Here is a 23,551-nt window from a genome sequence, read left to right as displayed (position 1 = left end):
GCAGAACTGAGCATATGTGTGTGTCAGTGTGCAGGCATATACAAGCTCACATTTTTCTGGGGAGATAGCTCATATCTTTCATTAGACTTATGAAGTGGTCTCTAATAAATACCCCGGAAAAGGGATCTCTAGTTTAAGATTCTTCCCCAGTGAGTGTGAAAGGGGGTAAGTAAGGGTTAGAGGACAGACCTGAGAAAGAGGGATAGAGAAATCATCTAGCTTCTCATCCCGTCAGCATGTCGTTTGTCCTTAAGGATTGGCCTGGATGGGGCCATTTCGTTCTTAAAGACTATAGCGTGCCCTGCTGTGGGGTAATGAAGCCAGTCTCTATTTGCTGCACAACTCTAGGTGTCCGGAATAGCTTCTAAGGAGGGCACACAGAGGAAGTAGCCTTTCTAGAAAGGTAAAACGCACTGTGGGATAGAAGAGAATGGAATGGAAAAGGAGGAAGAATGGCAGCTTAAGTTTGCTGTGTTTCACATTAACTCCTGTGTCATCAATATTGTGTTTATGAACTTATTTTAGACTATAAAAACAGTAAACGTGTGGAACAGTAAGTGTCGCCACCTTCCGAACTTTTCTAAGGTAGCTGGCTGTGGTCATAGGTTAGTCTAAATGCAGCTACCTACAGAAGTAGAATCGAATCTTAGAAATATTTGAGATTTCTGTGGATGTGAGGTCACAAGCTTTTATACTAAAATAAGCATTCTCTAAGCTTTATATGATATTTGAATGAAGTTTTCCTTTGGTGATGAATATTTTTAAACCATGTCATAAAAAGACTTGAATTCTTTCAACCAGTGGGGTACCAGGAATGTACATGTCCCATCCTAGCTCTGCATCCGATTCACCTGGGTGGAGCCCGGGAATCTGGGGCCCAGTCGATGCTGAAGCCCAGTTGAACTTGCAGAAATCTTTGTAGTCCATGAAAACTGTCTGGGTAGTCTTATCCTTCCATCCTCACAAACATCTTAGAAACTCCAGAAACTAATCTTCTCCATATGTGCACAATTATACTGAAATATCTATGGAAAAGCAGAATTTGTTATTTATTTCAACAGGTTTTTGGGAAACAGGTGGTGTTTGGTTACATGAATAAGCTCTTTAGTGGTGATTTCTGAGATTTTGGTGCACTCGTCACCCGAGCAGTGTACACTGTACCCAGTGTGTAGTCTTTTATCCCTCACCCCCCTCCCACCCTTTCCCCCGGGTCCCCAAAGTCCATTGTGTCATTCTTAGGAGAAAGTCAGTATTTTTGAAAGGTGTAGAAGAGGGGATTTTGCTCAATGAAAGGAGAACGTGTGAATCTTCCCACTCAGTCGTCCCTCATTTTTCCTGGTATTTTTTTCAGGCTATCCGACATGTTCAGACCATGTATGAAGAGGCTTATAATGATTACCTTAAAGACAGGGGAAAAGGCAATGGGACGCTCATCACCTTCCACTCAACAGTGAGTAACTTTACTTCTTCCTTCAAACCGCAGCTTCTAAGGATCATGTGTGAGCCGTGTTCTCCCCAGTCACCAGGATTAAAAATAAAAATCGTTTCAGTAAAGCCAACTAGCAGCAGCTATTTGAGCCCTTCCAAGCGCCATAGTTTGTATATGTGGAACCCTAGAAGGGAAAGATGTCTGTCACACAGACTTCACAAGAGAAAAAAGCGCATGAATCCAAAAGATACACTCCCCGCAAAGAGACGAAAGAGCACAAACCATGCAGGGAGAAAGGAGCCCAAATAAACAGCAGCCTGTGTCAGAGGGTAACTGTGGTGTAGCAGAAACAAGTGTGACCTTTCAGTCAGAAAAGCTCGTTTCTAGCTGCAGCTCTGCCGCCCAACAGCCTTGTGACCTTGAGCAAGTTACTTGGTCTCCCTGATACCAACTCAGCTCCCTCATTTGTAAAATGAAGGGTCAAGGGAGATGGCTACACTCCCTTCTGGAACATACAGAGGAACTGTGCCATCCATGCAGTTAATCACGGAAGGCTCACCGAAGAGATGGGGCAGGCCAGAGTCATTCTGATTTTCTAGACGCTGTGATATGGAGAAGTGGCTGAACTCCTGAGCCAGGTGTTTTCAGGTACCTAGTTCTTGTCTGGAACAGGTATGTCTTGGAAAGTGGCCTCCATTATACATTTATACAGTTTCACCTCAGCTGCCCCCAGGACCTGAAGCAACACACGGGTTCTTTTGGCTTAAAGGCCCAGCTAGCCTAAGGCAGGACACCTCTTTGCTGACCAATCTTCAAGTCTGGTCTTTTGGCCACCTGGAATTTCCTGCAGCCATTTCTCTCTTTTCCAGACTATTCCCAGCTAATGAGTTTTTCCTGAAGCTCATAAAACTTCAGGTCCTCAGCAGGTTAAATGACTCCCAGTCTGAAAGAAGGAGTCTAAAGCCCCAACCCCTTTCTAAAAAGCAGCAATTTACACAGACACTGTCAATTAGCTTCTTGCCTTGTTTGGGTTGCCTTGAGTCACTTCCCATCATAAACTCAGATGGCTTCAGCGAAGTCGTTTTCTTGTTTTGCCACCATGATTACATGATTCTTCGCTGTCCTTCCAGAAATAGCAGTCTGGGTTGCAGGGATCGGGCCTCGGAGCTGCTTTGCCACTTCAGCACCCCAGTCCTTAGCAGGGTGCCCAGACTTGTAGCTGCTGCTCCTCCCTCCTGGTCCTGAAGTCTCTTTTCTGACTCTCTAGTTTCAGTGCTGTGGAAAAGAAAGCTCTGAACAGGTCGAACCCACATGCCCAAAGGAGCTTCTAGGACACAAGGTAAGCTTCTACCACGGTTCCTACCGTACCTGTACTGTGAGGTGGGTTTTGCCTTCAGGGTATGGTCAGGGGCTCAGGTCCTACCTCACAGATTCTGGTAGGCCCTCTCCCAGTGGCTTCCATGCCTTGGCCTTATTCCATGTGAAATAAGTGAAGCAATCCAGAGTCACAGTCCCCTGGTGCCCTGGGAAAAGATATGCCAGCTTCCCATATGGATGCCACCTGCTTATGGTATTAATTAAGCTCACCAGGGCTGAAGTTTGTGCCCAAGAATGTGGCCCCACGCCTCTCCATGGGAGTCACACACTGATAAATGCTTCCTTATTAAGTGCTGTGTGTCAGACACTATGCCCGTTTCTGGGAACTCTGAGATGAAGAAGACATGGTCTCTTGCTCAGCAGCCTCACAGACTTACTCAAGGGCAATAGTGCTGTGTAAGAAGTCTGAACAGGGTGCCCTAAAGCAGTAGATTTAGGAAAGGTTCATAGAGGAGCAGGTCCCTGAGCTGAGTTCTCACAAAGGTCACTCCAGGCCCAGAAAGCAGCAGGAACACAGTCACAGCTGTGTGAAAAACCCCAGGACTGCAGGCGAAGAGGGAGCCCACAGAGCGCACTGGGCAACACGTTCAGAGAAGCAAACAAAGGCATGATTTTACACCTGGAAGCTTGAGGAAGCCACTAATTTTAGCAGAGAATGAGCAAAATCCGCTTTGAGTTGTAGAAAGTATTTTCAGGCTGCTGGGGTGTGAAGGAATAGGGTTGGAGAGTAATGGAGGAAGACCACTTAGGTGGCACTTGTGGTCACCCTGACAAGAGAGGATGTGCGGCCACAGCGAGTCACAAACAGTAGGGATGGAATGTCATGAGACGTTCCGGAGGCAAAATCCACAGGCCTGGGTGACTTAGTGGCTTTAAGTGGTGAGTGAGTGGAAGGAAGGAGGCTAACACCTCCAGACTTCTGCCTGGGTGGCTGGATGGGTAGAGGCTCCACTCCCTGACTATAGGGAAAGGGGCAGATCCTGGAGACAGATGACAACTTTGGTTTTGCTCAAGTTTGTACTTCAGGTGCCCGTCAACTTACAGGTAGGCTGAGATGAAGACACGGGTAGGAAACTGAGCAGGTTGGCCGTAGCCAGTGCCCTCAGAGTGAACGAGAGCACCAGGGAGAGTGAACAGAACAAGGAAGGAGGAGGGGCTCCATCATTTCAGGGGCAGGTTGAGGCCCAGAAGCCAGCACAAGAGACTGGGAAGGAGGAGTCAGAGTCTATTTGGGAAGCCAAGGCGGAGATGGTTCACCCATAAAGTCAAATATTGGGAAGAGACAAGTCAAGACCAAAAATAGTTTGTTGGATTTGTTGGCTAGAATATCATTCATGATTTTTGTCACATAGTTTCAGCAAAGTAATTGGGGAAAAATACAATGTGGGAAAGAGAGGGAACTATGAGACTGTGGAGATGGTAATATAAATGTTCTTAGAGTCTCGGCTAGGAATGGGGTGGATGAGATTTCAGCTCCAGCTCATGTCCCAAATTGGCCATCGAACATTGGTTGGGTCCTTCTGAGTGGATAAAATGAACAAGACAGCACTGCCCTCAAAGTGCTCACGTCTGGCGGGGAGACGCGCACAGGAGCCGTGGACAGCACGTGGGCTGAGTTAAGGCTGCACAGCAGGGAGCACAGTAGATGAACCTGGGGTAGGATTCCAGGGTCCGCGGGAGGCTTCCCTGATGTGATTCTTAGGATGAATTTTGGAGGATGACTAGGAGTTCAGTAAGCAAACAAAAAAAAACTGGGACGTTTTAGGCAGAGACACAGGGCAAAGGCATGGAGGAGAGGGAAGGCAGCTGCCTTCAGGCAAGTGCCAGCAGCGGACGTGGCTGAGAGCCCAGGTTGCCTATGGGAAATGGGTACTTTAGAAAGGAGGGACCCCTACTCAAAGGGCAGTGGGCACTCTTGTGAGGCTGAGAGTCTTGCCTTCATGCTGCTAGCTTAGGGAGCCACTGGGAAGGCTGCTGTCCTTGTCAGCAGGAGGTGTCAAAGAGGGGCTTTTAGAAAGCGACATCTACAGGAGTGGTGACCAGTTAAAAATCAGAGAAGAGAAGAGAATCCACTACTGGCTTTGTGGCTTCACCACCTACATAGATCCATTTATGGAGCTGAGGGAGAGAGGAAAAGAGCCAGTTGTGGAGAAAAGAAAATGAGCTTCATGTTTAACATGCTGATTTTGAGAAGCCAGTGGCACTTCTGAGTGGAAATACTCAGTAGGCAAAAATATCCAGTAGGCAGTTGGAAAATCTGGTTTGTGGCTCCGGAGAGAGGTCTGAGTGTCAGCACTTGATGGGAAACTTAAAGCTATAGGTACGGATTTGATCCATTAGACTTGAAGAAAAGAGGGATGAGGATAGAGCCCTGGGGAACAACCACATTTAAGGGTGGGCAAACAAAGAGGTGCCAAAGAAGGAAACTGGAAGGGGGCGGCCAGACACAAGTGAGGAGACACCGCGGGAAGGGGAGGGAATGGTCACCAGGCCCAGGTGCTGCTGTTGAGGGCAATTCAGTATTGAAAAACTGCCTACCTTATGTTAGGCACTGTGGATGCAAAGGCGAAGGAGAGAAAGTTCCAACTCACAAGGAGCTTGCACTGCAGTCTAATAGGGATGAACATGAAGCCGATACAGTGCAGTGATTGACGCATGCACGGAACGTGCCTGGTACTCCAAAAGCACAGAAGGAAAGGCACTCAGGAGAGGCCAGAGACTGGGGGATGGGGAAGGCTGACTGGAGGTAATGATGTCTCAGCTAAATCTTCAAGAATGGAAAGTAATTATGCAAGCTTTGGGCAGGAAGCGGGAGGGGGAGGCCTGCCTGCAGAGAGACAGGCGTCAACAGCACAGGCAGAAACTCCATGGGTTGTGTGGGGAACTAAAAGCCCAATTAAGTCCGCTGAGATAACTGCCGAGAAGCTGGCGGGATTCAGCATGTCAGGACCAGCTGGTGAAGTGGTGTAAGGGATGGAGTGAGGACAGAGCCCAGATTTTGGAGAGTGAGATGTGAGGAGAGAGGGCATCCTTTCAAGAAGTTTGGATTTGAGCCAAGGACACACAGAGAGAGTTTATAAAAGGCAAAGTCCAAATTACCGTTAAACATATAGAAAATATAGGAAATTAAAAGTAATAGATTTAAAACTAATAGCAAATTAAAATGAAGAGATGCTGTTTTTTAACCTATAAATTGACCAAGTTTCCCTCCCGCCAGCTTAATAATAATATCCAGTTTTGGTAAGCGTGTGTGATGAGCATTTTCTAAGAAATTGGTCAATAGTTTTAAAAGTCAGTATGGCTGTGTAAGACTGGAGGAGTAAGTGTGTTTTTGCCCTTCTATCCAGACATCAGCTTCTTGCAGTTTATTCTAAGGAAAAGGAATCAGATAATGGGGACAGACGGTTTTGTGCAAACCATGTTCACTGCAGTGTTATTCATAACAAAACACTTGATAGGCCCTTCATATGCAGCCTGTGAAGACTTTTTAGTTTCTTAATAGGTAATGCCTACCTTGCATAATAAGCAGGGGATTGTTTAGATAAAATGTAGTATATTCATATAATGAAATGTTTTACCACCATTAAGAATCATGATTTTGCCTGTAACCCTAGCAGTCTGGGAGACAGAGGCAGACAGATTGCTGGAGCTCAGGACTACCCTGTACAACATGATGAAACCTCATCTCTACTAAAAATACAAAAGTTAGCCTGGTGTGGTGGTGTGCATCTGTAATGTCAGCTACTCCAGAGTCTGAGGCAGGAGAATCACTCTAACCCAGGAGGTGGATGTTGTAGCGAGCCAAGATTGCACCACTGCACTCCAGCCTGGGTGACAGAGCAAGACTCTGTCTCCAAAAAAAAAGAAAGAAAAAGAATCATGATTTCAAATAAATTTTTAGTGAAACAAGGCATTTTTGAAGTTCTAATATTGAGTTTAGAAAGCACACAGTTGAATATAAAGAATGAACTAAGGGTGTATGTGTGTTTGTGTGTGTAAGTATCACCAACAGACTTACTATCTTTTGTGGTAAAAGTACAGATGTTTCTTTAAAAAAAAAAAAAAAAAAAAAACTCTTTTCCAGATTTCTACAAGAAGCATTTATTCCTTTTGTAACTAAAGCCAATATATCTTTTATTCACTTGTTTTTCACAAAAAGAAGCTGGCAATGAAGAAGGGAAGGAGGGCCTCATGGCAAAGCTAGAGGAGGACGGTCTTGAGTCTTGTTTGGCTTGTTTTGACTGAAGAACTTGAGCATGGTGATAGGACAAGTGGAAATGTCAATGGAGAATGAGAGGCTGAATGTATAGGGAGGAAGAAAGGTCACTGGCAGCACAGCCTTCCTGAGGAGCTGGGAGAGAGTGAGACCCAAAGCAGGATATGAGGATAACTTTCAACACAGAAGGGCACCGCTTCGGCTCTGATTAGAGAAAAAGGAGTTGGTAGTGTGCTTGCTACCTACAGCAATGCCTGGCACACAAGGAAGGGAGCATCTAAGTGTATAGGAGGAGAGGAAGCGTGAAAGACTTGCTATAGATTGACTCTCATTTTTTCCACCAAGTAAGGGAGCCACTCTATAGAACAGTAGTTTTCAAACTTTTGTCAGAATGTATTATAGGTATCTCTTGTGGATCTGTGTCCTTCTCTAAACTGGATTCCCAGAAAGCAAGGGAAACCATATCCTCTTGTCTCTGCATCTACCACCCCTCTTCCAGTGACTGATGCAAGGTAGATGCTAAGGAAATGTTTGTTGAGTGAATGGAGTATGATAGGGAATATGAAGAGAGCAGTGAGGGTTTCACATCGTTCAGGTGGTATCAGAAGGAACCCACCAGTGACAAGTGGATGGATCTGAACAGCCTGAGGATACAGTTGGATTGAGAGCATCTCTCTACTTAAGAGCACTCCAGATAGGAGTGTTTGAAGTGGGGGAAACTAATAATAGCTATAGGTGATCTGTTCTGCTTTATGTCTAAGTTTCCTGCTGTCTGTGAAGGCCCTTTGAATCTATGCTGCACAGGTCTCTCTATTATGGGCACGGAAACCCACCCAGCCCAACGTAGCCACCACAGACGAGAATGTTCCTCTAGCTCCCAAGACTTGGCTTTTCTAAGTCTTGGCTTTCTTTTGTTTAACATGAACCTCTAAAGACTTTTTAGTTTCTTAATAAGTAATGCTTACATTGTGTAATAAATTGGATCAAAGACATACAGAGTATTTTAAACTGTAAATGACAATATGAAAAGAAGGAGTTATTGTTTTGAGGGTATTTTACTTACTCGCTACAACTAAGAAGTGGCTCCAAGTTTTTAGATTCCTCAGAACCAGACAAATAGCTTCCTCCAGTTATATTCCAGGGCTCTGAAGAAGCCACTGGCCTAAACATGAAAATCCCACCCAAAGGAGAAGCTTCTGTTTTTCTCCCCCAAACTGCATTTTTGCTGTAAGCTTGTCAGGATGGTGTTACCAAAGATGAATTGTTGAACCATGAGTAGAAGCTGGCGTGGATTGACTCTCCCAGGATGAACTGTAGAGACGGAAGTGATTGGATCAGGGTCATGATGGACACATACAATCAGTTTTTATTCCTGACTCTTTTTCTCCAAAACAGAATTGCATCGATGAAATTGAGACCATAATCAGTGTTAAGCTCCAGCTCATTGGAATTGTCGGTATTGGAATTGCAGGTCTCACGGTGAGAAAGTTCTAGAACTTACCTTTTTTTTCCCTCTAAAAAGCCTTGAAACTTTGCATCTTATTTCTCTTCAGGTATGATATGATAGTATCTTAAGAGAGAGTTCTCATAAAGAAAAAAGACCTTTGTTCACAATGTATTATAGCTTCTAAGAACAGAGCTCATTAAATACATTAATAGTTTGTCCTCTAAAATATAAGACAAAATTCAACTTTAACTCATTATGACCTTGAGTGTATCATTATATTAACTTCCCATTTTAAGGTTACCATTCATAACCCAGATAAATGATTTTCAACTCTGGGTCTCTTTCTGCTGTTACAAATTCAAAAGATCAGGTTAATCTCTCTCACCTATGATTTGAAGAGGCAGCAGAGCATGGAGATTAATAAGACAAGCCCTAGCATCACATGGTTTAGACTTAACTCTAGTCTCCACGACTTGCCAGTGCTGGGATCATAAGGAAGTTTCTTAATTTCTCTATACTTCAATTTCCTCATCTGTTAGATGGGAAATTTCATATATAAGCCTCATAAGATTGCTGTGAAAATTCACTTGGATACTACATATAAAGGAGTATTACAAAGTAATACAGGTAACGTGTCTGGGACATACAGCACTCAGCAAATGCCAGCTCTCGGCAGAATCTACCAGGCAAAAGCAATGGTACAGGAGAAAGTACAAAGCATAGTGCATCCAAGCCACCACCAGGTGGCTCATATAAAGGAGTATTACAAAGTAATACAGGTAACGTGTCTGGGACATACAGCACTCAGCAAATGCCAGCTCTCGGCAGAATCTACCAGGCAAAAGCAATGGTACAGGAGAAAGTACAAAGCATAGTGCATCCAAGCCACCACCAGGTGGCTCTGTACTTCTAAAGTACAAGTATGCGGGAAAATGGGTAGCTGTGGACGTGTATGGCAGGAGTCGCAAGAGATGGTAATGGAGAGAGTATTGGGTCCACATCATTAAGGTCTTTGTATGCTACTTTGAAAGGGTGGGCTTCATCCATAAGGAGAAGGGAGTCAGCAAGGGTTGGAAGAACCTGTGGTAGAGGATGGAGGACAGATTGGAGGGAGGCAAGATAAGATTTGGGAGACCGCTTAAAGGGTGATTGCCATTGTCCAGGGGTTGGGTGATAACAGCTAATGCTAAGATAGCACTTACTCTGTAGGCCTCTATGTAGATTAATTCATGGCCTAAACTAAGGCAGGGGCTCTGGGAATTGTGAGAACATTAATGAATTTGGAGTTATCAGAGGACACACAAGTACCTTTCCCCTTTTCTGTATTTAGAGTACAGAGGGGTGGGGAAGTGGCTAGAAATACTCTTCTGAGGCCCTCCAAATCAAGGGACATCTCTCAGGCCCTCCCCACCTGCTCTGGGGCTAGCCTGGTTGCAATTCTGCAGCCACCGCCCTGGCCCCCCAAGGGCAATTCTGAGACAGGAGGTCTGAGCACGTGCTACATAATGGAGATAGGGAGTAGACCTTTCTAGTAGTTCTACAATCTCAGCAAATGAGCAGCCTAGAAGCATTCATCCCCAACTGTGTCAGGAGTAGGCTGAGACTGAAGAAGTCTCTTCGAAGCCAGGATGGGGTGGGGATTGCATCCAACCTTATGACCATGGTAAAGGGGAAATGCCGTCAGTGGGCTTATCTTGAATCGGCACCCCCCAGTTTCTTCGTTAGTTCTTTTCTCTGTAAAGTGAGAGTTGCACAGTGTAATCAGTCACCCAAATGTTCATTGGGTGTCTCCCCTGCTACACACTGCTACTGAGTCTTATCATCCAGAAGCTTGAAATCCTGTTCCTGGCCAAGCCCTTACCTGCTTCTCCCCTCCTTTTTCAAAACAACTGATCATTCGTATCTTGTTGAATAGCATTTACAGATCCTAGTCTGACTTAGGATGGAATTGAAGAGAGAAACAGAAAGTAATAATTCCCATTTTTTAAAATAAACATTGACAGTATTTTATAGAATGGTACCCACAAATAGTGTTCCATGGGCTCTACAAAACTGTAGGGGAAATAATTGCGGACAAGAAGAATCCTTGGCATTCTTCTCTTGAAACCGTGGAAATGGATATTGATTTCACTCAAGTATTTAACTTCTCAGAGAACTATCCAAAAGGTAAAAGTCAATAATAATATAGTATAAACACTCCAGTTTGTGCTTTGGTGAAACTATTAAACAGTGAAGCATCATTTGCACTTAAAAATGGACTGGGAATGAAGTGACACTCCACTTTTTTTTTCGTTTTTTGTGAGACAGGGTCTCTGTCACCCAGGAGTAAAGTGGTGCGATCACAGCTCACTGCAGCCTCAACCTCCTGGGCTCAAGCGATCCTCCCACCTCAGCTTGCCAAGTAGCTGAGACTGTAGGGACACACCACCACAATCAGCTAATTTTCGTGTTTTTTTGTAGTGACAGGGTTTCACCATGTTGTCCAGGCTGGTCTAGAACTCCTGAGCTCAAGCGATCCTCCCACCACAACCTCCCAAAGTGCTGGGGTTACAGATGTGAGCTACTGCACCCAGCCAATACTCCATTTTTAGACATGTGGTTACTGTTGCAAAAGTCCAGAGCTTTTCCAACAACAGAAAATTCTGTAGACCATAGGCATATCTAAACGAGTGGTTATATCTGGGATTAACTTGAAATATACAATTTCAAAGCCAGTGTTGCATCTGGCTTTCACAGTTATTCAAAACCATTCTGTAATTCTGAAGCAGGATGGGTTCTTAAAGCAGAGCCTTGTTATTTGTTAACAATAATAAAACATATTTAAACAGTTAATCTGGAAATCTTTACCCCATAGTCAGCCTTAAGTACTGTACTAAAATGTCATTTGTAACTGGTAATTAATGGTTATAATCACTTGTTAACTTGAGTTAGACACCCAGGGAGTCTGTGGAACTTTTTGCCAATCAGTACCCATTTGAAAGTGGCTGATGAGCGGTTCCTTCTGTTTCAGATCTGTGGCATGATATTCAGCATGGTCCTCTGCTGTGCGATACGAAACTCACGAGATGTGATATGACGCTACTTCTCCATGAAAATTGTAATCTAAAGCTTTCATACCAAATGTCACAGGAGCTGTCTCCCAGCTCATTTTTAATACTGAAATGACATTAGGGTCTAAAATAATTTGCTCTCAATTGTACATTTGCATGAGTATGTATGTCTGAGTCATTACTGGTTTACCCCTTGAGTGAATGCCTATGTATGTTGACTGAGAGCATATTCATGTGTGATCAGCGTGTTTCTAGCATATGTTATTTCATCATGAAATCTGTTTGCTGGAAATTCCTGATTCTTGTTATATAAGAGAAACAACCCTTTTCACTCCCAGAAAAATATCAAAAAGCTTTCAGAAACTGTGAGAACTTGGCTGTTTAGAAAAAGCGACAATGGGTCAGTTTCTCAGACTGTAGCCTTTGAAAATTACATGCAGAGAATTCAGAGATTTCTTCTTAATGGAAGCAATAAGCTATAAGAATTGAGAGATTACATCGGAGTGTTAAAACTGACTGTGTCTAAGTTGAGTGTAAGGGTTTCCTGAGTTTTTTTATATACATGCTCTCCCCAAAATACAGTAAACCACAGTTTTAGAGCTAAACACATCTGTAAAAGTAAATATAGCATGGAAAATCTAATTTGAATAAGTCATGCTTTCCTAGAATTTAAAAATAAAAAAGCCTTCCTCTGGAAAGAGAAGTCACACAGACAATCATGTGCCCTATAAAAGTGAGTGTTTATAGGACTAGAAAACTTTTAACAACTTTTTAAGGAAATATTTTTGGTCTTATGCAAAAGCATGTAAATACTGCTTTATTACTTTGCTTTTCTGATCCTGCTCTAAACTACGGCAGCCCTCCCGTCCTCAAAGTGGCTTTTATCTTAAACTCTTCTCTTTCTCTAAATATAAGAACAGAAAGACTAGAGCAAAAGGTCTGGCAGTTGAAAACTGTGGGAAAGAGAATTTTTACTGGCACTTATCTTTGAAATACCTCATAACTTATGTTTACATGTTTTCCTAATTTTTTGTAATTTTCTTATATATTCAATTAGAGAATTCTTTTCATAGATTAAGAACTACAGTTTTCACCACCTAAAGTAAGTAAAATGAAGTTCTTCATAATTTAACTGTTAACATCCTTTGCCAAACCAAAATAAAACAAAGAAAAGCCTCTTTTCCTAGTTGTGTGCAGGCAACAGAAACCAGTTAAGGAAACAGAAATACTTATATACACATAGAACAAAATTTTTGTGTGTGTGCAAATCCCCTGAAAATAAAACTTTCAAGGTGTTTTTAGTCTTAATGCTTCATTTTAAGTTAGTAAACCCACATTTAGGATTGACATTGGCATATTTTTCAGTAATTTTCAACGTGTTACAGTTCGTAAACAGTAGGTTTTTCAAAAATTACATTTTATACGGCCACAGGCAAGTGAAAATGTGGGAGGCTTTGGAAACCCCCAAGTGAACTTCTATACATGTGAAAACACAAGTCTTTCAGTGTGCACTAAAAGCATCACGCTCCTAAAAAACTCCAAAACATTTTGCTACAAAGATATAACTGCTTGAAATAGTCTCTCCTCCATGAAGAACCACATTTCTCTTTCTGCCATACTTGCTACTGCTACTGATTTTGGAGGAAACTTTTCTAGAAGAAGTAGAGGTCGGATTTGAGGCAAGCTAAAAACTTAATTATACATGGCTAGTTTACCGTGTCTGTAGCTAGAGAAAAATTATTTTACAAAAGTCACTTCATGAAATATATATGTTTGTACCCCAGCAGTTGAGAAATGTGACCTTTTCGGCAAAGAACAGACAGACAGTCCATCTCTGTTAGCTTTAGTTTCTCTCTGCCTGAAGACGGGAAACGGGCCCAAGTACGTACTCAGGTTCCTTCCAAACTCAGAATCGTCTCTGATTTCACAAAGTGAGTTTAATTTCCTATCTGATTTAGCAACTTTAAAGAAGACTAAAATAGTTAAAAGTGGAAGAATAGAAATAAGTACTTTTTTAAAAAATTTAAAGTGGAAGAGAAGGGTTCTGTTCCATGTACGATTAGTGTGCCCCTTTTGGGGGTAAACTTTCCAAAATATGTGTATGTGTAAAATTAGACAATTCCACCACTGAGCGACAGTAGATTTTATGTGTATGTAAATATATATATATATTTACACAGATAAATATATATCTGTGTAAATAGACACACATAGTATATCTATATATAGATATGTAATCCCTATATATCTTGAATCTACAAATATCTTTATACATATATAATTTGAATATATACATGTATGTATATATAGATATGTGTGTGTGTATATATATAATACATATATATATACACACACACATATACATATACATGCATTTTCAGTTATTTCTCTTTCCCTAAACTGATTTGAGATCAGACCCAAACATGCTTTTAAATGTCTCATGCTGAGGCACTGAATTAAAATGTCTTAATATTGAAATATTTTAAGTGATTTCAAGTTAAATTTTCTCTATACTGAAATTGCTTGTTTGATTTATTTTAAAGTCCTGTATCTTTCTACGAACCTTCACCCAACTTATCTAAATGTCTAACTACCAATCAAATAATGTGGTAAAAATAAGTAAATAAAACAGAGTGGTAACCCTTCTATAATTTGCTATTGGTAGTTGAACTTAAAAGCAACACCCAAGGACTCTTATTGGAATGATATTCAGCATGGTCCCTGCTGTGTGATATGAAACTCACGAAACTCACTGAGAGATACAATCATCTCTCAGTATTCATAGGAGAATGGTCCCAGGACCCCCTATGGACACCAAAATTCACCGATTTCCAAGTCCCTCACATAAAATTGTGTAGTATTTGCATATAACCTATGCATATCCTCTCATATACTTTATTTTTTTAATTGGTGCATAATAGTTGTACATATTTATGGGGTACATGTGATATTTTGATATTAGCATACAATGTGTAATAATCACATCGGGGTAATTGGGATGTCTGTTACCTGAAACATTTACCATTTCTTTGTGTTGGGAACATTCCAGGTCTTCTAGCTCTTTTGAAATATATAACAAATTATTATTGTTAACTACAGTCACCCTGTCGCACAGCCGAATATTAGAACTTGTTCATTTTATCTAACTGTATTTTTGTACCCATTAATCAACACCTCTTCATTCCTTCCGGCCTCTGGTAACCACCATTGTATTTACCACCTCATGAGATCAATTTTTATAGCTTCCACATGTGACTGAGAGCATGATTTATCTTGATGATATTTGTCTTTCTGTGCCTGGCTTATCTCACTTAATATCCTCCAATTCTATCCATGTTGCTGCAATTGACAGGATTTTATTCATTATTCAGCCATTGTCATTAGTGTCATGGCTGAATAATATTTCCTCGTGTATATATAGCACATTTTCTTTATCAGTTCATCTGTTGATGGATGCTTAGGTTAATTTCATATCTTGGCTATTGTGAATAGTGCTAAAATAAATATGAACATGCAGACATCTCTTTGATACATTGATTTTCTTTTTTTTGGATATATACCCAACAGTAGGATTGCTCAGTCATACGGTAGTTCTATTTTTAGTTTTTTGAGGAACCTCCAAACTGTTTTGCATTGTGGCTGTTGATTGTTTCCTTTGTCGTGCAGAAATTTTTAGCTTGATGTAATCCCATTTGTCAATTTTTACTTTGGTTGCCTGTACTTTTGAGGTTTTATCCCAAAAATATTTGCCCACACCAGTGTCCTGAAGCATTTTCCCAGTGTTTTCTTCTAGTAGTTTCATGGTTTCAGGTCTTACATTAAGTCTTTAAAACATTTGAATTTTGTGTAGTATTAGGGATCTGGTCTCATTCTTCTGCATATAGATAACCAGTTTTCTCAGCACTGTTTGTTAAAGAGCCTGCTTTTCCCCCAGTGTAAGTTATTGATGCCTTTGTCAAAAATGAGTTAGCTGTAAATGCATAGGTTTATTTCTGGGTTCTCTATTCGGTTCCATTGGTCTATGTGTTTTTTAATGCCAATACCATGCTGTTTTGGTTACTATAGCTTTGTGGTATATTTTGAAAGTAGGTAGTGTGATGCCTCCAGCTTTTATTTTTTTGATGAGGATTGCTTTGACTTGTGTGTGTGTGTGTCTGTGTGTGTGCGTGTGGTTCCACATGAATTTTAGCACTTTTTTCCATTTTTGTGAAAAAATTTCATTGGTATTTTGATAGGGATTGCACTGAACCATTTTAACAATATTAAGTCTTCCAATCCATGAACATGGATTTTTTTTTTCCTTTTTTTTTCCTGCTCTCTTCAATTTATTTCATTAATGTTTCATAGCTTTCATTATAGAGATCTTTCACTTCTTTGGTTAAATTTATTCCTAAATTTTTTTGTAGTTATTGTAGATGGAATTACTTTCTTAATTTCTTTTTCAGACTATTTACTGCTGGCATATAAAAATACTACTGATTTTTGTATTTTGATTTTGTGTCCTGTAACTTTACCAAATTCATTTATCAGTTCCACCAATTTTTTTGTGGAATCTTTAGGTTTTTCTAAATATAAAACATGTCATCTTCAAACAAGGATGATTTTGCTTCTTTCTTTCCTCTTTGGATGCATTTTCTTTCCCTTGATGAATTGCCCTGGGTGGGACTTCCAGTTGTATGTTGAATAGAAGTGATGAAAGTGGGCATCGTTGTTTTTTTTGCACATCTTTTAATTTATGGCTGGGCACAGTGGCTAACGCTGGTAATTCCAGCACTTTGGGAAGCCAAGGCAGGTGGATCACAAGATCAAGAGTTCAAGTTTGAGACCAGCCTGGCTAACATGGTGAAACCTCGTCTCTACTAAAAATACAAAAATTATCTGGGCATGGTGGCATGTGCCTGTAATCCCAGCTACTTGAGAGGGTGAAGCACAAGAATTGCTTGAGCCTGGGAGGCTAGAGGTTGCAGTGAGCAGAAATCATGACATTGCACTCCAGCCTGGGCAACAGAGTGAGACCCTGTCTCAAAGGAAAAAAGATAGGGAGAGAGGGAGGGAGGGAGGGAGGGAAGGAAGGAAGGAAGGAAGGGAAGGAAGGAAAGACTTGTAATTTTTAATTTTTCCATGTTCAGTATGATGTTAGCTGTAGTTTTATCTTATATGGCTTTTAATGTTGTGAGGTATGTTCCTTATGTCACCAGTTTGCTGAGAGTTTTCATTATGAAGGATGCTGCATTTTATCAAATGCCTTCAGTATCTATTCAAATGTTCTTATGGTTTTTGTCCTTGTTACTATTAATGTGACTTGTCACGTGTATTGATTTGTGTATGTTGAATCATCCTTGCATCCTTGAGATGAATCCCAATTAATTGATCATGGTGAATGATCTTTTTAATGTGTTGTTAAATTCTGTTTGCTAGTATTTTGTTGAATATTTTTGCATCTATGTTTATTAGGAATATTGATCTGTCATTTTCTTTGTCATTATATTTTTGTCTGGTATAGCTATCAGGGTAATACTGGCCTCATAAGATGAGCTGTCCAATTTGGGGGAATAATTTTAGTAGAATTGGTGTTAGTTCTTTAAATATTTGGTAAAATTTGGCAGTGAAGCCACCAGGTCCTGGGCTTTTCTTTGATGGGTGTTGTTTATTACTGCTTTTGTCTTATTACTTGTTATTAATCTGTTCAGGTTTCTTCTTCATGACTCAATCATGGTAAATTGTATGTATTTAGAAATTTATTCATTTTTTTCTAGGTTTTTCAATTTATTGGCGTATAGTACAAAAGTCTCTAATGATCTTTTGTATTACTGTGGTGTCAGTTGTAATATCTCCTTCTTTGTCTCTTATTTACTTGAGTCTTTCTTTTTTCCTAATTAGTCTAGCTAAAGTTTGTCATTTTTTTATCCTTTAAAAAATTAATTTTTCATTTTGTTGCTCTTTTGCATTGTGTTTTAGTGTTCATTTTATTTATCTCTACTCTGGTTTTTATTATTTCTTCTGCTGATTTTGGATTTGGTTTGTTCTTGCTTTTCTAGTTTTTTAAGGTACATCATTAGATTGTTATTTGAAATCTGGCTTTTTTGATATAAGTATTTATTACTATAAACTTCCTTCTTAATATGACTTTTGCTGTACTCCATAGGTTTGGTATGCTGTATTTCTATTTTCATTTGTTTCAAGAATTTTAAAAATATTCTTAATTTTTTCATTAACCCGTTGGTCATTCAGGAGCATGTTGTTTAATTCTTATGTATTTGTTCATTTTCAGTGTTCTTCTTGTTATTGATTTCCTGATTTTATTCCATTGCAGCCTGAATAGATATTTGATATTATTTCAGTGTTTTGAGTTTGTTGCGACTTGTTTTATGACCTTGCATGTTGTCTTTCCTGGAGAATGTTTTCATGTGCTGGTGAGAAGAATGTGTATTTGGTAGCAGTAGGATGAATGTTCTAAAAATGTCAGTTATGTCCATTTGGTCTAAAGTATAGTTTACTTTTCACGTTTTTTTTAATTGTCTCTCTCTATGATCTATCCATTGGCAAAAGTTGGGTTTTGAGGTTCCCTACTATTATTGTAATGGACTCTCTGTCCGTTTGTGCTCTGATATTGGGTACAATTATATTTACAATTGTTATATCTTGCTGCAGAATGATCCCTTTACCATTATATAATGACCTTCTTTGTCTCTTTTTTAGAGTTTCTGACTTAAAAAGAGACAACGTGCTGGGTCTTTGTTTTTCATTCATTCAGTCACTCTGTGTCTTTTAAATTGGAGAATTTGGTCCATGTTTACATTCAGTGTAATTAATGATAGGTAAACACTATTGCCATTTTGTTATTTGTTTTCTGGTTTTTAAGTCCTTTATTTTATTCTTACTATCTTTCTCTGTGGTTATTTTCTCTGGTGTTATGTTTTAACTTCTTACTTTTTATTTTTACTGTATCTATTATAGGTTTTTGCTTTGTGCTTGTTACAGACAAAAACTATCTTATACTTTAATACCTTGTTTTAAACTGATAACTTTGAACACAGAGAAAAGACGCAAACAAGTTTTTAGTTGTTTTTAGAAAAAAACTAAAAAATTCTTCATCTTAACTTCATCTTCCCCTAGTTTCTGACTTTCTCATGTCTCCATTTATAACTTTTTATGTTACTTATCTCTTTTTTTTTTTGAGAAGTAATCTCACTTTGTCACCCAGGCTTGAGTGCAGTGGTACAATCTCAGCTCACTGCAACCTCTGCCTCCTGAGTTCAAGCTGTTTTCCTGCCTCAGCCTTCCTAGTAGCTGGGATTACAGGTTTCTGCCACCACACCTGGCTAAATTTTTTTGTATTTTTAGTGGAGACGGGGTTTTGCCATGTTGGGCAGGCTTACCTCAAACTCCTGACCTCAAGTGATCCACCCACCTTGGCGTCCCAAAGTGCTGGGATTACAGGTATGAGCCACTGCACCCAGCTTTGTGTTGTTTATCTCACAAAGATTGTCATCGTTATTTTTGATTGGTTTGTGTTTTAGTCTTCATACCAGAGATATGAGTGGTTTACTCAACACAATTACTGTATGAGAATATCCTGGATTTGTGTATTTACTTTTATCAATGAGCTTTATAGCTTCAGATGATTTCTTATCACACTCTAGCATTCTTTTCTTTCAGATTAAAGAAGTCCCTTTAGCCTGTTTTGTAAGTTAGATCTGGTGGTCTTGAACTTTCTGGGCTTTTGTTTGTTTGGCAAAGTCTTTATTTCTCCTTCATGCTTGAAGGATAGCTTTTCTGGGTACAGAATTCTCAGTTGAAAGCTTTTTTCCTTCAGCACTTTGAATATGTCAGCCCACTCCCTCCTGGCCCGTAAGGTTTCTGCGGAGAAGTCTGCTGCCAGACATATTGGGGCTGCTTTATATGTTATTTGCTTCAAAAGAAAAGCAGCTCTTGTGGCTTTTAGAATCCTTTCTTTATCCTTTACCTTTGAGAGTGTGATTATTATACGGCTTGGGGTAATCCCATTTGGGTTGAATGTTCTTGCTGTTCTTTAGCCTTCTTGTGCCTGGATATGCATAACCTTCTTTAGGTTTAGAAAGTGATTTATTATTATATCTTTGAATCAACTTTCTATCTCGTCTTTTTCTCTACTTCCTCTTTAGGCTAGTAACTCTTAGGTGTGTCCTTTTGTGGCTATTTTCCAGATCTCATACATGTACTTCCATCCTTTTGCTTTTTTCTCCTCTGACTTTGAATTTTCAAATAGCTTGTCTTTGAAATCACTAATTCTTTTTTTTGCTTGATCAGTTCTGCTGTTGAGACACTCTGATGATGCTTTTTTTGCTTAATCAATTGTACTTTTCAGCTGCAGGAGTTCTTTCTTTTTTTTTATTATTTCAATCTCTTTGTTAAATGTCTTTAATAAATTTCTGAATTCTTTCTGTCAGTTTTCTTGAAGTTCATTGAGCTTCCTCAAAACATCTATTTTGAATTTGCTAAGTGAGATATCACATATCTCCACCACTCCCGTGTTGGTCATTGGCCCCTTATTTAGTCTGTTTGGTGAGGTCATATTTTCCTGAAGTTTTGTCTGGATGCTTTTGGATGTTTATTGATGTCTTGGCATTGAAGAGTTAGGTATTTATTCTAGTCTTCATAGTCTGGCCTTGTTTATACTCATCCTTCTTCAGAAGGCCTTCCAGGAATTCAAAGGGTGCTGAGTCTTGAGTTCAGTAATGCTGTATCATTACAGCTACTTCAGCACTAGAGGGTGTCCAAAGCCCAGGTACACTAAGATTCTTTGTAGATTCCTGGATATTCATCCCTGATGGACTTGGGGAAAATAAGGAAATTCCCTGGATTCACAAGAAAAGTTCCTCCCTCTCTTCCCTCTCTTTCCCCCAAGCAGGAGTTCCTCTCTGGGGTTGGCCACCTGGTGCTGTGGGAGGGGTGATGCAAGCACTCTGTGGCCATTGCAGCTGGCAGTGCACGGAGTTGCATCTGATACCCATGACTTCCCACACCAGCATAGCACTGGGGCACACAAGGCCAATGGCTGCTACTTCTGTTGTCTGACTGCACTGGTTTTTATTCAAGGCCCAAGGCCACTTTAGTCAGCAGGTGGTAAAGTCAGCCAAGACTTGGGTCTGTCCTGCCAGGGCAGCGGATTCCCTCCTGTTCTGGAATGGGTTTACAAATACGGTCCAGAAGCAGCGGCCTAGAAATAGGGGCTTCAACATTCTGCTAGGTGCTTTGTTTTACTGTGACTGGGCTGGTACCCAGTTGCAAGACAAAGTACCCTGTATGTTAGCCTTTTGTCCCCCCGAGCAGGCGTCTCCCTCCTTGCTGCACTCCCTGGAATTGGGGTGGGATGACAGCATTCTCCTGGCTGCTGCAGCTGGTGTCGTACCAGGTGGCATCCCAATCCCACTGCCTCCAAGACCAGTGCAACAGCAGGGTTTGCCCAAAGCTGAGAGTCACTGTGACCTAACTGCCACTTGCATTTATCTGGAGCCCCAGACCACTTTAGCCAGCCTGTAGTGAAGCCAGCTGTGACTTGTGTTCCTCCTCCTGCTCCAAAAGATTCCCCTCTGTTCCGGGACTGGTTGAAATGCTGCCTTCTTGAGCATCAGAAAAACTCTGCCTGGTGTTGTGTTCTACTGTGTCAGAGCAGCTCTGAGTTCCCATGCAAAATCGCTCGTATTTTGCTCCCCCTCCACTAAGCACACAGATTCTCTCTGTGCTGCACTGCCTGGGGCTGGAAATGACGTGGTGTAGGCCATGCAGTGCTGTCCTTCCTACCCTCTTTAATGTGTCTTTTCTTGTTACTGTTTTAAAACCAAGTGCTGTGATCTCTTGCCTGATTTTTTAGTTCTTTTGAAGGTGCTTTATTTTGTAGGTGGTTGTTCAGTTTGATGTTCCTACAGGTAGGGTGCACAATCCCTGCAGGGTTCGTTCTATTCTGGCAACTTGCCCCACTTCCTAGCTCCTCCCGTGTACTTAAAATCATTTCTAGATTATTGATTTACACAATTTAAAGTAAACGCTGTGTAAATAGTTGTTATACTGTATTGTTTAGGGAATAATAAGAAAAATTTTAGAGTGTTCAGTACAGATGCAACCATTCTCTTTTTCTTCTTGATCCAAACTATTTCAATCAATAGTTGGTTAAATCCACAGATGCAGAACCCACAGATTCTGAGGATTGACTATAGTTGTATTTTAATTAATATTTTATGTAAATTGTACCTCCTCTTTTCTCCAGAATAGCTCCTTTGTTATCCATGGTTCAAGCTATAAAATTGCACACTGATGCGAGGTCCGATGTGGTTCCCACAGTCAGCAGCAATGATTGTTCTCCTTACCCTGTGAGCAGTGTTTATAGAATTAGCCAGGTGAGAATGAGGCTGGTAGGAAGATGGCAGTGAAGGAGATAGCATGTTTTCCCTTCCGAAACAAGTTTATCAAAGATTAAAAGGAAGAGGTGCCCTCCTGTCCTGGGTAAAATGCAGTTTTCATGGCCACTGGGAAAGCCGCTGGACCTTTAGCAGAGGCGCCGTGCCCAGTGTTCCTGGTTCAGGGCCCCTTAGACGTCCTGTTTGACCACGAGCTCCTCAGTTTCAACAACTTTATTTTCCCCACCCCTGGGAGAGAACACTCATGGCTTTCAAAGCTGGTAGATTAACTACATTATCTTAGTTTGGGCTCATCTAAATCAGCTTTATGTTAAGTTATATTTTAAGAGGGACAAAAGATTTCTACTTTTTTTCAGCATGACCCTTCATTTTTGACTACAACATATAACCAGTAAGCTATTATATGTAAGTTTCTTTTGAAAGGTAAAAAGACTTCACTAATGCAAAATGATTTCTTTTAATATCCTCATTATAACTACAAAGGCTAAATATATTCCAGGAATCCACTGTTGAAATGGCTTATCTTCCAGGGACAGGGGAAGTATGAAAACCAGAAATAACACGTCCAGAATCTTGCAAAGCATAATCTATGCTGACTTCGTGAAGTTTTTAGCTAACGTGTCAGAAATCCTTCCAAAGCTTTGGTAGTTGTTTGTGGCAGGACGCAGCATGGTCTGCATAATTTGTGATGTTCTTATACTAAATAAAAACAATTTTAAATAAATTACCAGTATAAAGTACCTAGCATACCTGGCAGCTAATGAATATTAGTTGTTATAATATTATAATTGTTATAATATGTAATATTGTTATAATATATAATATAATATATTATATTATATTTAATATTTAATTATTAATTAATAAAAATAATTAATATTTAATAATATATAATATTATTGTTATATATAACAATAATATAGTTGTTATAATATATAATATTATCTGTTATAATTATGTTAATACTCTGATAAGGAGACAGTTTTTGTTTTTTGAGACGGCGTCTTGCTCTGTCGCTTAGGCTGGAGTGCAGTGGCATGATCTCGGCTTACTGCAACCTCCACCTCCTGGGTTCAAGCAGTTCTCCTCCCTCAGCCTCCTAGGTAGCTAACTGAGACTACAGCAGGCACCATCACGCCCGGCTAATTTTAGTATTTTTAGTTGAGGCGGGGTTTCGCCATGTTGGCCAGGCTGGTCTCAAATTCCTGACCACAGGTGATCTGCCCACCTTGGCCTCCCAAAGTTCTGGGGTTATAGGCATGAGCCACTGCACCTGGCCGAGGAAAGTTTTTTGCTAATTATAAAAGTCAAACAGTTTTCTAGAAATGATGCATAACTGAATATATTTCAGTATGATACCAGTTACCATTTGAACACATTTATTTGTAGAATTAATGACTAGCTTTTGATACCTTTCCAATTCTATTTTAATTCAAAGACTTGATTTCAGCAGCCACAGCTAGAGTCCTTATATTTTTCTCTGGGCCTACTCTACCTTATAAGATGAACCCAAACTAATATTTGATTGGTTTTTCACTTTGTTTGGGGGTTACTATTTTGTACATTTGGAAAACTTCTTTTTAAGAATATTGATACGTTAACATGGGCAAGACAAGTCTCTGCTGTCAAGAAGCT

The 23,551-nt window shown here is 40.3% G+C and overlaps 1 protein-coding gene across 2 annotated transcripts in view; it reads left to right on the top strand.

Moving 5' to 3' along the window:
• TSPAN2 (tetraspanin 2) overlaps positions 1-14,165 on the top strand; it is a 44,631-nt gene extending 30,466 nt beyond the window's left edge. The window contains exons 5-8 of one of the 2 annotated variants that reach the window (XM_002751270.7): positions 1,352-1,450; positions 2,697-2,768; positions 8,418-8,501; positions 11,480-14,165. In XM_002751270.7, coding sequence (XP_002751316.3) covers positions 1,352-1,450; positions 2,697-2,768; positions 8,418-8,501; positions 11,480-11,545 — 321 coding nt within the window. In that variant the 3' untranslated portion in view covers positions 11,546-14,165. The remainder of the gene's footprint in view (positions 1-1,351; positions 1,451-2,696; positions 2,769-8,417; positions 8,502-11,479) is intronic. The other variant, XM_035252550.3, reaches the window with a different exon arrangement.
• Positions 14,166-23,551: the final 9,386 nt, after the last annotated feature.

Source organism: Callithrix jacchus, chromosome 7 (assembly GCF_049354715.1).
Source record: "Callithrix jacchus isolate 240 chromosome 7, calJac240_pri, whole genome shotgun sequence".
Taxonomy (NCBI): Eukaryota; Metazoa; Chordata; class Mammalia; order Primates; family Cebidae; genus Callithrix; species Callithrix jacchus.
The sequence above is the reverse complement of the archived record's forward strand: the minus strand, read 5'-3'. Positions and strand labels throughout refer to the sequence as shown.